The 15,910-nt window shown below is 35.1% G+C and overlaps 1 protein-coding gene across 3 annotated transcripts in view; it reads left to right on the plus strand.

The window, feature by feature from the left end:
• LOC124296738 (tetraspanin-5) overlaps nucleotides 1–15,001 on the plus strand; it is an 89,808-nt gene extending 74,807 nt beyond the window's left edge. The window contains exons 3-10 of one of the 3 annotated variants that reach the window (XM_046747060.1): nucleotides 1,300–1,373; nucleotides 2,965–3,039; nucleotides 3,830–3,928; nucleotides 5,286–5,414; nucleotides 5,661–5,711; nucleotides 7,184–7,294; nucleotides 9,020–9,136; nucleotides 9,972–15,001. In XM_046747060.1, the coding sequence (XP_046603016.1) occupies nucleotides 1,300–1,373; nucleotides 2,965–3,039; nucleotides 3,830–3,928; nucleotides 5,286–5,414; nucleotides 5,661–5,711; nucleotides 7,184–7,294; nucleotides 9,020–9,136; nucleotides 9,972–10,040 (725 nt within the window). In that variant the 3' untranslated portion in view covers nucleotides 10,041–15,001. The remainder of the gene's footprint in view (nucleotides 1–1,299; nucleotides 1,374–2,964; nucleotides 3,040–3,829; nucleotides 3,929–5,285; nucleotides 5,415–5,660; nucleotides 5,712–7,183; nucleotides 7,295–9,019; nucleotides 9,137–9,971) is intronic. The other 2 variants (XM_046747058.1, XM_046747057.1) reach the window with 2 other exon arrangements.
• Nucleotides 15,002–15,910: the final 909 nt, after the last annotated feature.

The following is a 15,910-nucleotide window of genomic DNA, read 5'->3' on the forward strand; positions in this document are numbered from 1 at the left end:
AACATCAGATATTCACCGCGAGATTGGCTACAAGAATGTTTTTTTTTTTCTTCCCCGTCAGTGTGTAACATCTAATACGTCACTGAATTTTCATCCACCCAGGTGGAAATATTTTCGTCACAAAAGTAGCTGTATCACCATGATATATATCTACATGTATACATCTATATGTATATAAAAGGATTTGGCGTTGTCCCGATGATATTGCGTTGCTCAGAAAGATGGCGTATCGATTTTCCTCCCACATATTATACCTATACGTCTTGATACACCATCTTATACGGTTTCGTTGATATTTCGCAGAGCGCGAAAGAGATGAAGAGAGAAGGAAAGAAAGAGGGAGAGAGAGAGAGAGAGAAAGGTAAAACGAAATAATAATAATAAAATTAAAAAAAAAAAGAAAGTAAAACGAAATTGCGGTAAAAAATCGTTTTTTCTCTCTTCACGCTCGGAAACATTTTTCATGCCGCAATGACCAACAGCTCCGGATCTCTTCAAAGGTATTCGAGAGCGGTAAAGCTTTGTTTATGTACATATGTATACATTTATGTATATAAATCTATATATATGTATATATATATATATATACACATACATACGCGTGCAGTAGGAATGGAGGTAGCAGAAATCTACGGGGAATTTTCATAGCGTCGTACGTATAATATTATAACACGACAGAGAGCGGATGTCGTAATAAGTTCTCGGTAATTAAACCATCCTTTATATACGTACACCTATTACGCGTATGAAAGGAAAGGTTCAAGGGTTTTGGATTATTAACCTAGGGGAACGAATTAACCAGTTTCCAGAGGGTGCTATTCTATATACATATTTACCTAATTTCTGCAGCACAGATTTTCCTCTGTAGCTGCAGGTGATGCGGATCATTCTAAACCCACCTTCTTCCCGTTTCGACGTTGATTGCTAATTACTGCGACGATGTACCCCTGATTGAATCTCTCGAAGAAGCCAAAGGATACGATTAATGTGTAGAATATTACGCAAAATTGTTTTTTAGTTTTACGCATGCGCTCCGATTCCGAGAATTAAGCTTATCTAAGGACGGATATTCTTGATTGTTTTTTTTTTTAATGAATCGATAAAACAGACTCTAAATCGCGAAGTTTAACGAGCTTCTAATTTGTATTTTATTGATATTAAAATATCACCCTGACACGGCACAAGAAGAAAGAAGAAAAAAATCATTTACAGAAAACTAATAATTTAAATTTCTGTGAAATAATTATTACAATCTGTAACTAATTTCAGACCGTTTGATTGTTTCTTTTTTTTTTACAGGCACAGTGACGTTCATCATCGGATTCACAGGATGCGTTGGCGCGTTGAGAGAAAACACGTGTTTACTAGCTGCGGTTAGTGCTTATAATTATTTCAATATTGCTTATTTTCGTTAGGTACATAAGAATACGTGTATAACAATTTCACAGATCTGGACATATTTTTTTTCTTGCAAATTTCGTCACAATGTTCTTTCGATTTGTATGAATAACTGTTAATATCATTGTTAATATCATGTTACTGTCGGATTTTTTTTAACGTCAAGTTTAATAAACCGCAAGTTCGGATTTACGGGGGTTAAAAACTTGAGCAATCGGCTTGTTTCGATCAAGTTTACTACCGAACAACCCGGTATCGTAATTTCTTACAACTAATTCTGCTACGTTATCGTCCTTCTCGGTATTTCTGTACACATAGGTATACATACATGTACCTTGCATATATACCCGGGCTTATCTAACGTTATTAAAAAAGTCTTATCTATGCACAGCACGATACATGTATTGTTTATATGGCGTACATATCCATGTATGTATATTAGGTATGCAGCTAAGCAGCTATCTTGCTTTCCTTATATCCCTAATATACGTATCCTCAAATTATGTCCCCAAGGATCAAACCGGAATATCAAAGTTCGTACGCCGGAGGTTTTCCAGCTTCTGGAAATAAATCTTATCCATACATATATTCGCGTTTTTAGCGCGCTCTTCGCGGCAGTGATTTCAATTTTTATTTATTTTTTTTCTCTCCTTATACCTTGATGAAAATATAATTTCAATTCCGAGAAGCAATCCACTTTTCAGCTCTTTTTTAACACGATCCAAACCACCGTAACGAATGGAAGTGGAAATATGCAGATACCACGGATTTAAGACTGAAAGTGAATTATTCAATCAATCGTTTGCTGGATTATTTTCTATAACGTGAACAAATAATTTTCGTTTCTTTAAAACGATTGGGTTTCAAGTTAAGCCTAATCGTTGTAACAACTCTACAGCAGTTTCTCGAATCGTCAACTTTTACTCCATCCGTTTGTTAAGGTTCATCAATTAACGAATTTAAACGAGTTTTTCGGTCTTCAATGCCAAAGCAGTATAAATATATATATATATACATGTGTCTACCATTTCCATCATCGCTCACAGATTAAATCACCTGTGCATGTGAAATACTTGTGCAGCACTTACAATCTAATAGTGCATTCCTGGAATAGCGTTACGCGTCCGCTCTAATTTACGGTTCGCTGTGTTTGAAATTTTTCAAAGTTTCCAAACGCTGTGTAATTTCGCTAATATTTGCACCGACCGCAGCGTGCGGTAAATTATTATGCGGTATAATAGAATCGCGGGTCTAATGAAGTTGGAATTAATACGACTCGATCTCGCGTATAACGTGTCGAAATTCGAATGCTTGATTCGATCGTAAAATCGAATATATTTACCAGGGGTACGTGTCGGTAAATTTTTTATCGTGAAAATGATGTAAAAGATAAAACTGCCGGAAGTTGTTACGTATTTTCTTTCTCGATCAGCGATCGATCTCCACGACGATATCTTTTTCAACCTGTTAGACAATCCCGACTGTCCGCAATGTCGCAAAGGTTGAATTAAAAAAAAAAAATATAACGAATGAAAATAATCACGCACGTATTTACTTCTGTTTCAGTACGCGATATTTTTGGCGCTGTTACTTCTTTCGGAAATGACAGCTGGCATATTGGGATTCGTCTTTAAAGATTGGGTGAGTCTCATTTTTTTTAACGTGAATTTTTCACAACCTTCTCGAAGCGACTTCCGCGATGTACGTTACGTGTTTATATACTATATTATATACCTACCTATACATATATACTCTACGGCAGAATTTATGTAACAGCTGTCGTTCAAAAGTCCAATCATGTAATAAATATAATATTGACAGTACACGTTTTCTGTTTCGACGAATTGTGCGATATGGAAGTTTGAGTTGAAAGAAGAAGAAGAAGAAAAAAATATGAAGAAGAAAATACTCCGAGAGTCTGCAGCGATTCTGTTATTTTTATTTATTTATTTATTTATTTATAGACGAGTCATACGATGGTTTTTTACCGCTCTTTTTTTTCTTTCTTTTTTTCTCATTCTTCTCTCATCTTTCAGAGATTTGGAATATAATTTTTTCGCGAAGAGTGTACTCAACCGTTTCACCACGAGAATTAACCCAATGTTCGTGAAATTAATAAAAATCGAGATGCCGAGCCACGTAAATGTCGGTCCTCGAAATTTCCAGCCGAGAAAACGAGGAAATGAGGTGGAAAACAAATTTCAGGCGTATACGAAATTCGTGTATATACGAAAGCCGATGGAATAGCCGTGGCAAGCTCGTAAAAATCAGACGTTGGAAAAAATGGATCGGTTATTTGGGACATTGGTTCTTTTTTTTTTTTTTTATTTGTTTTTTCTATATCAAATTCTGTTTTATCTGTCACACGTACTTTACACGTATGCATATGCTTACTCTCTCTAATTCACATTCACATATTTTACGTTAACAGATCAAATCACAGGCCACGGGTGGATTTCAAGCTTTCATAATTCACTACAGAGAAGATCCCGATCAACAGAATCTGATCGATTGGATTCAGGAGGACTGGGTAAATTACTATTGTACTATTATTGCTTGATAGAATATTTCTTTCCTTTTTATATCGTTATTTATTTATTTATTTATTTATTTTTTTCTTGTCATTTTTGAATGATTTTCATTCGAAGAAAAAATCCGTTCCACGTTATATTATTAATTACAAAGTTACGAAGCTACGTAACGAATTAGATACCTGTTATGGAACTGGTTTAAAACTGACAAGCTGCTGGAGGGAAAATTATGTAGGTACTAACGAGGAAAAAAAAAAAGTTGGACGCTTTCAGAGGTTTGAGGGCAAAGCAGACAAGTATACCGATGCCAAAAAGTAGTGTTTGTGGAGTAAATTAGGCAAGGAGTGGTTTCACGGGTCGGGCTTCCACCAACCGTGAAATATTGGGGTTTAATGAAACTTGGGTGACTTTACTACGCAGCCGAGATTCTCGCACGGCGATAGCTCTCAGAATTCTCGACTCTTATGCATACCTGTGTATGTGTGTATATACATGTGTATATATATATACATATATACGTGCAACATTCAACCCCTGTTTGGCGCCACCTTAATATCTGCCCTTCAATTAATTAATACCAGAAAATATCCCTATTTTATCCAATTTTAGGTACTATACTGAGAAAAATTTTATTTGTTAGAGTAACTAGAAAAATTCAGTAAAACAGGTATCGTTGAAAAAACTGTTTGAATATTGTTTGAGAGACGAGATTACTCTACTTTTTTAGCTAAACAAGGCTTTAACGTCAATTTATTCTTGCACAAGCATTAAATTTTCGCAACAGTTACAAGAAAATATAGCAACAGTGATCGTAATGAGAAAGAATAGTAACGGATACTAAACTTTCTGGTAACAGCTAGAAAACTAATTTTCATTATCTACTTAGAACTATATTTTTCGATCGTGGTAAAAAATGAAAATAGTCAAGGACTGAGCGGTAACCGGAACTAAAAATTTCTCTCAGTGTATGTAACATCCACGCAATTTTGTTTCCTTGCCGGTAATTTTAGATTTTATGATTTCTTTGACAAATGATAAAATGAAAAATTTACCGCCAGTTTTATAAACAGCAACAGAAGCTCGGATATCGTTAGTTTATTTTACATCGCTCTAACACTTTTGCACCATTCGATCTCTGCGTGCTTATAAACGGTTCGGTTTATTCTGAATTTTCTTTTCTTTTTGTTGTCGTTACGATTGCTGTGGAATACATATGTGTCGGTGTGTGCGTATGTATCTCGTTTCCAGATAATTTATATTTCTTTTTCTTATTCGCTCGTCCCGCTATCCGCCCTTATCCGAAATTCGAATCGAAAACCAGGGGGTAAATTTATCGTTGAGCGTGTCGTTTCGCAGCTGCAGTGTTGCGGAATCGAGGGCCCCAAGGACTGGGACCGAAACAACTACTTCAACTGCTCCTCGAGTGAGATTGGGTCGAGAGAAGCATGCGGTGTGCCTTTTAGCTGCTGCAAGCGGAAACCAAACGTAAGATCGTTTCACTCTGTATCATTGTTTTTCATTAAAGGTGTAATACCTACATGTATACCTAAACTTTGAGTAGACCGAGTCTTTTATCGATATTCTTCTATAATCGTAAGTCAAGTCCTGGAAGTTCTGACTTTGATTTTTGGTTTTTCTGTCGTTACTTTGACGTGTCGGATATTCTATCCGACAGATTTGTTGCTGGTAAATTTACTTTTTTTTATTTAATCTTGTTGAAATACTTTTCAGGAGATTATCAAGAACAAACAGTGTGGATACGACGTGCGAAAGCCCGGCTATGTAAGTATTCGGTTTGAATAAATCGACCTCTATCATTTTTACGAAATAGTTATACGTATAGTACAGTGTAGTATATTTGACGTATAAAAATTATACAGTCGATATTTAATCGCGACGATCTTCCCTGGTGAAAAGTTTTCTCCATCTCTCATTGGAAAATTCGTTGCAGAAGTAAGTTTTGCCAAAAAAATTCTGGATATCGGAACATTTGAGAGGTGCGCGGGAAAATTGTAAAAGTAGAAAAATCAACGAATCACGAAACGTCGGTATTGCGATGAAGATTTATTCGTACAATTCGCACTATGATACGATCGAAAGTGACGAAATGACATAAATCTTTGTATTTTCTTTTCTGTCTTGACATTATTCCGAAAAAAGTCGGAAGAAAAATTCTTGCCCTGTACAGCTCAATTTGAATAATCAATATATTGCAAAAATAAATAAATCAATAAATAAATAATACTTGAGAAAACTCGTACCGTTCGGGGAATTAAATAAAAATTTTTTTTATACTTACAAATCAAATACACTTGTATAACTACAAAAAAAAAGAAAAAACGGAAGGTATAATTTCAGAAGGATCTACCAGTGATGAGAAAAAATATAAGGCACATTTTTATTCGTCGGTTTTTAATACCTATTGAGATCTATTGAGATAATTAGCCTCACCCTCGATATACGCGAGATAACGTTGAGAAGTCCAAGCGATGTTTTCAACACCGAGTTGAAACTTCTGTCGTCGGGGACGTGGGTAATTATTAGCCACAAAAGAGGGGGAATTGCAAACCAGGTCAGGATGCGGCCGGGAACCTAATTAGACGGAAAACGAGGGAGCAGAGACGAGAAATTATCGTACCTCTCTCGGTTGAGGACTCTTTTCCTTATTTGAGGGGTCCTTTTACAACGTATTATATGCGCGCGTACCTATACACCAATTATATTGCGCCCTAATAATACCTCGAGTGTAATTGCATATTATGCAAATATTTTTATATTGCTCCCCCACTCGTCGTCGTTATCATCCTCGTTATTTTTTACCAACCGCCTCCGGAAGAACATCGCACAAATTATATACACATATGTGTAACATACACACCCAGTTGTTCCAGTAAGAATATGCTCGTTTAAAATATTCCTGCGATTTTTTTGATCAGCTATTTAATCGAAGTTGCCTCGTATATGAATCGAAACCATCGTTTAATCGATCGGTCAGTAAAACGATTAACCGAAATCGTTGATTAGCCGATTAATGGGAAAAACGATTAATCGAAGCTGCCGATTGATCGCTAAATGTCACAGCGCCAAACCTGTAGATGTAATTAATTATCGAGGAACCCCCTCGAGGAAATGGGGTGAAGAAAAAAATTATGGAAAAATAAGATACGAGTTTGAAAAATCGGCGGCTCCGCATGCTTTCAGCTCTATTTACACTAACCAAGCATTGTTGTCTTTCTTTCTCCTGGGGTGTGCAGCCAGGGGAAAGAAGTATCTTTGAAAGAGGGTGCCTAAGGGCCGGCGAAGAGTGGGTCGAGTTGAACCTCGTCCCCGTTGCCGGCGCCGCCGTTGGTGTTATGGTCCTCCAGGTACCCGACAATCACCCCCAACATCTATATGCCTCGACATTTTTCTCTACCCTTCCGTATGCACGTTTTGAGTGGTTTTCCATTCTTCATTTCCCTCGATCGAGTCTCGCTTTTCATCGGATATTATAACGAAATGTTGCCATTTTTTTTACCGCCTACGTTTCAATTGTATATTTCGACTTGCGCGGGGATTTCATTTGTTCAGTATTCGTTCGGATAAACCTAGTTTTTTAATTTTTAATCAACTTTAACGGTACCCAAGTGACGTGAGTTAATGAAAATCAGATTGACTAGTTTATTTTGAAAAACTGACACTTTATAGATATTTTTTAGTACATTTTCTAACTCGAGTGAAAATCCTGAATCGTGAATTCATTTTATCGTCACCAGACGTCACGTAATGATTTTCTTTTTAAAACGGACATACGGAAGGTGAGAAATTCATGTTTTAATGCATGCAGCGATCGATAGGTACAGAATATAATCTTTCTGATTGTTAATAATGCTTGTCGATTGGAAGTAATAAACATTTTGTTTTCTTCTTTTTTTTTTTCATTACACTTTCTGGCAAGACGTAATTCAACATTTATCTCCTAACGCAACTTTTTATACATACAATGCACGTGACGCGTATTCATTTACATAAATATATACATATTTTTCGCATGCGTATAGTATGTATAATTTCGTAAAAAATTTTTGTACCACGTATGTGTCAGTTTAATTTATGCCCGCGTAAAGCTGCTATATGTGTGTACATATTCCGAAACATACGTTTACTAATTGCATAATATTAAGATGGTAAAATAAAATCGTTGGAATTTACTGGGTAAGTAAGTAGTTGTTTAAGTAAATAATTGTGGAAATTTACATTTCTACACAGAAATTTTCAAAGTGGGGGGAAAAAAAATAAAAAACACGTTCCACGTTTGACCTTTCGTGCGAACCGCGAGTATAACTTTTATATCGAAGGTGAAATAGCATCGGCAGAGCTGTAACCTCATGGCTCTCTGCGAGGTAAAACCATGCGAGCTGTAAATTACCTGCCGTTAATCTAATCCTGCAGCAGGTTCGTTTAATCGGTGAATTATTGAGCCCACTTAGAACTATCTATTTAGCAAAGCCTGCGATTAAACCGGCCGGCCCGCGCCGTTGTTGAACGTTGCATATTTCATCTACATGCGCTAAGGAGGGTGTAGAATTTGAAACCCCATAATTTTTCACCTTCAACGTTAAATTCTTTTTTATCGCGTTCTTTTATTACTTGAGATGAAAAATTTGATTCCGTTAATTAAGTTGTGTACCGTACATTGCGAGGAGGTAATTAAATACGGCCTTCGAAGTATCGTTGTACACAGAAGTGTGCGAGCATTTCTAATTAAGAGATTATTAATGTAATTGCGATTGTATTTAACCTTTTCAACGTTTAAAGATTATATCTCTTGTATGTTTCGCGTTTTTTTTTTTTTTTTTTCTATCATGCATTCATCTCCAACTTCCTGATTGGAATTCTTTACCGTTGAAACAGTATAACTGTAAGATCGCTGATTTGTTTGTTTTATCACGATTAAACAAAAACGGAGATCGAGCTGTATCGGTAAAAATTTTCAGTCCCCGCCGAATGGCCGAGGCATCGCAGATCCTTTGGACTACTAACAACAACTAATCCTGCAGTCGGTAAGACTTAAGAAGTTTCGAATTTTTGTTTGTTTGTTTTTTTTTCAGAATTTTGACGTAACCAAGGTGATCAATGATAAGGGATGCGTTCAGGCGGGCGAAGAATGGATGGAGAGGAATCTACTTGCCATTGCCAGCAGTGCTGTTTGCACGGCTTTCGCTCAGGTACGATGGACCCAATCTTGATCTCCGCGAAGCTGCACCGCAGCCTCTTACCTCCCCTCGTCTTTATCCCATGAATATCTAATTTTACCCACATTTTATTCTTATCCGATTAACGATATATCACCCGAGATACACGCGACTCTTTCACCTTGCCCCGTATTTAAAATCATCACCAGTGAATTCAGGGAATTGTTTTCTTTTTATCTTTTTAATAAATTATCCGGTTCAATGCGCGCGTCACTTGTTCACTGCTGATTTAACTTTTTTTTTTTTTTTTTTACAAGTTGTCGAGCCACGAATGGTTTCTATCAAAGCGTGCTCGTGATTTGATAATACAATGAAAATTGATAAAATTGTGGAAATTTAAAACAGAACAAGGTCTGGTGATTAATATGCGTTATATTAAATAAAAATTTTCTCTCCTGCAGAATGTATTTTTTCCATACATGTATATTGAATAACTTGATAGTTAATCGTAAGGCAATCGTTGTAGTTTTAAGCGAGGAGATTCCGATCGACGCTTCCGTGAAATATCAAGGTAAGATATCGATTATTGTAAACATCATCTTGTGATGTCTTGCAGATGAACATGCAGTCGCAGGAATGTCCATTATTTATTTATTTATTTATTTATTCATTCAATTATTTTCATTTTTTTTTTTTTTGTATTATGTGTACGTAATCGCTTGTCGCAATGCGCACGTTGCCACTGTACATATCGTCGTTACGTGTAATAAGTCAATGATTCGTTCGTACATATTTCGCAACAAATTTAGACCATCTCTACATATTTTGTTCGCCTTTGAATCATTACCCGCTTTTTATCTTTTTTCAGATACTGGGCATATGCTTCGCGCAAAATCTACGGGCGGACATATTTGCCCAGAAGGCTAAATGGCATTGACAATCAAGGGCCCCCACGGCAGTCTAGCAGCTCGCCTGTATCAGGCAGCGCGCTGGTCGTTCACGTTGATTCATTATTATTACACTGTACAAAATCTAAGAACAGAATATTACCAAGAGATAAATAATAATAATAAGAAGAAGAAGAAGAAGAAGGAGACGATAACACAAAAATAAACAACAAAACGAAACGACGATTCAACGGGTGTATTATACAAATTGCGGACCGATAATCGACACTCGACGAGGATCTTCTAGAAGGGAGCTAGACGTAGCTCACAAATCTCGAAATGTTGAAAAAAAAAACTTGTAACAACACTGTTAACGTTAAGCTTCGTAGTTGACAAAAATTATCAGTCCGTGTGAAATTCTTCAAGAGATTTAGTAAGATCTAAGGATTGCAATATTGAGATAAAAGTGCTAAACAAATTGACTAGTTTGAAAGGAGTGAAAATTTTGTCAACATTCCATTGGCTATTTTCAATTTTTCAATCTAAAAATCGGATGATGTACCATTTTTGTGTTACGGTAAATCTCTTTTCGAGTTTTCATCCGTCGAACGGTGTTAAAAACAAAAAACCCGAACGCTCAGCCAGTCGAGTTCCGCCGCGTCGGTTTAATCGTGTTTCTGCAACGTTTAGCGAGACTTTCGTGCAGTTATTGTCGTACATTCTTCGAATAATTGTAAAATCAACGTGCGCCGTGGGGGCGCGGGGAGGAATTGGCCACCTCCGCCGCAGAATTTGCTCGATCCGTCCGAGCTTTATACTTCAGGCCGTTTCGCGTCATTTCCTCAAGTTTACCCTGAAGCCTTCGGTAATTGGAAGAGAAGAATTACGTCGGGCGCGTGTCGAACTTAATCAAGCTCTTTGATCAGGTTGTCGACTGTTCGTTTCGTTGTCAGCGAGAAACGCCGGAGAAAACCTGTTCCGAATTTTCTTTTAGTCGCTTGTAGAATTTGAGTGTCGCATTTGTAATTTTGTTCAATGCCTTCAACGACGACCGAAGAGCGAAAAGCTTGTTCTTGTTCGACGCTAGGGGAAAATATGTATATGAGATGATGTAAAAAAGAACAAAAAAAAAAAAAAAGTGATATTTTATATTATATTATATTTTTAAGTGGACTGTTGCTTGAACTTTTTTACTTGTAGAATGTTAAACGATTAACATATACTTGAAAACGTTATACATTCCTGAAACGTATTATTATATAGTATCTCTTTTTCAAACTAAATCCTCATCGTCGTGAAAGGTATGGAGAATTGGGGAATACTGGAATTATAAATTATCTCTCGATTCGCTCATCGACGCTGCACTTGTTTCTTTTGTAGACTTTTTATTTTTATTCCTTCTTTCACGGCATTCCTGAATTCTCGCTACTTAAACTCTCGAGAAACGATTATTGTTATTGTTATTTTTCTAACTAAAACTTTCGAATTAACGGGATATCCAACGTTGAGGATCAATAAAAATACAGAGTCACATTGTAGAATACGAACCGCTACACCTCGGTTTCGTTAACGGCGAACATTGTTCAACGAAATTCAACGTTTCCTTATGTTCATTTTGTACACATAAGTACGTACGTTGAAAGAACATACGTTAAGTAAGGTCAGCCAAATTAGCAAATGATTTCTTCTTGTCGTCTCTTCGAAAACTTGAGTTTTCTTTACTGGATCCACCTGGGATACTCCTCGATAATCAATTCAGTGTTCCGCTTTGGTATGTACGTACAGCTAGGATATGTAAACGGCTGATTGTTTTAAAATTGGAACGTAATCACAGGTATGATGCATTTTATAGCCACGGACTATTAATATCGGTTTCGAGAACTGGAACAGGAAAATATTTTGGTAAAAATACAAATTAAAAAAAAAAAATAAAAAAAAATAACCATTGCTCTAGCCAACGCCTATACCTTTGTTAGACTTGAATAGAGGCTGCTTAGTTAGGCTAGGTAACATGAAACTAATTTACATGTACGTATTATCATAATACGTACGTACATGTTTTATTTCTAAGGTTATACGTATACATTATTATTATGTCTATAAATCCTATGATTGACCATAAACGCAAGAGAGAGTTGGGGGAAATAACTTGATATACATCGTTGTCGCAAAACTTGATATTTTTCAATATAAAACATTACGTGTTATACGTATAATTTACGTATGTACTATTATGCATATATAGTATATACGTATACCTGTCATAGATAGAAATACATACATACTAATAAATGTCGAATTTTTAAGACGCCTAGTCTTCAAATAGGATTTATTTTACTATCGTTAGTATTATAAAAAGTGTACTAATTAATGTGTATATTTATCTATTCATTATAACAGACATATTAACGACAGTGTTGAAAATCGACATTATTTCTCAACGTTTGGCTTCTCACTCCCAATATCTCTCTTCGCGCGATAAAGAAATATTCCAAGTACATTCTTGACATTTCGTTTATTTACTTAGCATAACTTTGATTCAACAGAACATATAATCTTCTCTACAGATGTATTCATTGTGAAATTTTCAAAATAGTATCAATTCCTCAACAATATCTTTCGACTGCTTATCGATTTTCTTCATCATAATCTCATGCGGAATAGGAAGAAGCGTGATTTTTGGTACCGGAAGCCCCTTTCATACATAACTAACCTCACTAGTCATGTATGAAATGAAAATAATGACGATTTTTAATTGCTAAAACTCAATTGTAAATGCTTGTATTTTACACTATTGTTCCTCTCTCTCTCTATCTATCTTTCTATCTCTCTCTCCCTTTCTCTTGTTTATTTGTATTGAATCGATTATCAATTTCTTTTATTTTCTTTCTACAATTGACGCCATTCCATTTATAAGGTTTTGTATTCTTTATTAAAAAAGAAGAAAACGTGCGTTGCACGTGACTTGTGAAATATTTAAGTCGTCAACCTGATCCAATATTCTGAACCAAAGCATACGTGAATGTATTAAGTTACAATAAATACAGATAACGTATAAACAGTATCTAGAGACTCGTACCGGCGAAGGACATCTGGATCACGTGACAAATTTTTAGTTTAATGAGTAAGAATTAATTCGAGGAGAAAAGTCAAGTTGATTTATCATTGATTTTATTTTTCTTCCCCCTTTTTTTTATCCTTAACATAATTCAATACTGAGACATGACATTATCGTTGAATCGAATTCAACTTGTTTTATACTCAATGATTTAATATTCTTGTGAATATGCTGGCGAATTATTATTATTATTATTTTTTCTTCTTCTCCCAACCTTTCATCTCACGAATTGAAAATTGTACAGACTTTTATACGATTCGTTTAGATTTGTATGAAAATTAAAGAGCCCTGTAGTCGTAACGCTAAAATGGCGATAACTGGGAAATTTTGTTTTTTCAACTGCATTTAACTGTAACATCGTTGGAAATATTATGAAAGATACGCACATTGCCGCAAGAATCGTTATATTTACGTTATATAGATGTAGGCACAAAAGATTGTGCATTACGAGACGAACTTAATTCAATTATTATCGTTTAATAATAAAAATTTTCAACATTATCATTTGGTATTATCTTTTACTTTTATACGTCCTTCTTTCTTTCTTTGCCTCGTTTAGTTGTTTTACTTACTAAGTTGAAAATTCATCGAACTAAACGAAAATCAGCGAACCGTGTCAACTGCGAAGAAATGTTGATGGAACTTTTATTTAATTTCTCTATTCATTCATACAATTTATGATTTTCGTCGCTGTCAGTAGCTGAATTTTATAGTGACGAGGAAAATTCACCTATCCGTACGTGTAAGATAGAACTTCTTCATTGATGATTTTTAATGATTATAGCAACAGTTATTTAGGTACATACAGATAGTGTTCGAATATTATCAGTGTAGTTTTTCAACGATACCTTACACATCCAATGTAAATATTGTAAATCCAGACAAACATGTAAAAATAAGTACATACACAGATGAGGGCATCTGAAGAGAAAAAGTGCTTGACCAATATTATACATAAAAGGGGGGATAAATAAGAGGAGAATAGCTAAGGCAAGAAAAAAAAAGAAGAAAAAAGTAAATGAAATACTACGGTGTATCACACGTGTTGCTTACTAGATTGTAACGTAATCGGATTAATCTTAATGTATATTTAAGCGCACGCAAGAGTGAAAAATTTAATCATAGCTTACTTCGATCCTGTAAATTATTTTCGATTCTTTTATTTTTTATTAATTTTTTTTTTTGCTTCAATATTTTCGTTTCTTGTTATTCGTGCAACAACTGAATTTGCATATATATCATCGAGTTTCATTCGGCTCTGAACATATTTTCGAAATAGAAATTACTGTGCCAAAAGAAAATCATACTGTCATCAATTTTTAACGAAACTAATTAATTTAACGATTTTCTTTTCTTTCGAGAAAGTCGTTTCCGGATAGTAGCGATGAAAGTAAAATTAAAACAGTAATGACAATTTGACTTCTAGCTAATGATTCGATACCTCTGTTTATTCCATTATCTATATTATATAGCATCTTCATTTATACGGATATAAATATTTGCGGACTTACGTAATAATAAAAGAAATGCGCGATCCAACACATTAGATAAATGAAATGCGATCAATCTTACGTTCGAGTAAACAGAGAATTCAATACACGTATGTACTGCCGTTAGATATTTCCCTTTTCACGTATCGCAAGAAAGAAAAAAATATCATCACAATGAAGATCTATAAATATAAATATATATTATATCGTTTTATGAATCTTATATACGGATAAAAAATAATTGTTGTTATCGACTATTGTAAATATAATAATAATAATCGCCACGTAACTTTCGGTATAGAGAATAAGAATTAACTGTAATGTTTTTATGGAAAGAATAATATTTATACCCATTGATATATTGATATAGCAGTAAATATGAATAAATATATCAACGTACATATTTTGAGAGTACAAAATTTGATTAAATCCTTTTTAACTAATCGATATACGCTTACATTAAACAAACGGTTCAGCATTATTTATCGTTCCATTCGCTTTTACCAATCACCGATGAATCTTAAGCACATTCATTTCGAGCTAAACTTTAGGAATTACAGTCAATTGTCCAATATTCATTTCGACCTGTCATGTTAATATACTTGTCGACCGACGTTTATTATCCTTGCTAAATTAGCGTCAGCTAGTCGACAAGTAACCATTCAAAAACTGTGTTTTCTTATTCGAATAAAGGAATTGCCTCAGACCAGGCGGATGGTGAATCAAACTCAACGATGTCCTTTCAAGGATATAATCCTTGGCCAACGGTAAGTTACCGACTTTTGCATCCCTGCTACATATCTGCCTTGGAAACTTGACGTTGATTTTACCCATTCACCAGGTTTACCCACAATGGTTACGAAGCTCCACCAATGAACGATAATATTACACCGACAAAAGGCAATTGTCAGAACCGCTTAGTTGTTACACAAAAAATACACGATTGATCTCAACGTGGTGGATATTGGAAAATTTCTCAAGAAGTCGGATCTTTTTTTTTTATTTTTTTTACTGGAAAAAAATTGAAGACCAGGTAGACAGAGGCGTTGAAATTTTATTATATTTAAAATTGAGACCGTCTTAGGGGTAGTTTTTGAATTTAAATCCGTAAAACGATATTTTACAATGTTTTTATGCAATGTTGACAATTCATGGCCGGCTTAAAATTCTGGTAATTGGAGTTCTTCGTCCTCTTGTCATAAGTTGGTCGAAAGCATACAATTCGTCGTGAAGTTTCAAAGAGCTGAGTTAACTAACCAAGAGAATAAAAAAAGTTGTTCCATTTACAGCGGTGCGCTTTTTGCGTTTGCGC

The sequence above is a fragment of the Neodiprion virginianus genome, chromosome 1 (genome assembly GCF_021901495.1).
Source record: "Neodiprion virginianus isolate iyNeoVirg1 chromosome 1, iyNeoVirg1.1, whole genome shotgun sequence".
Lineage (NCBI taxonomy): Eukaryota > Metazoa > Arthropoda > Insecta > Hymenoptera > Diprionidae > Neodiprion > Neodiprion virginianus.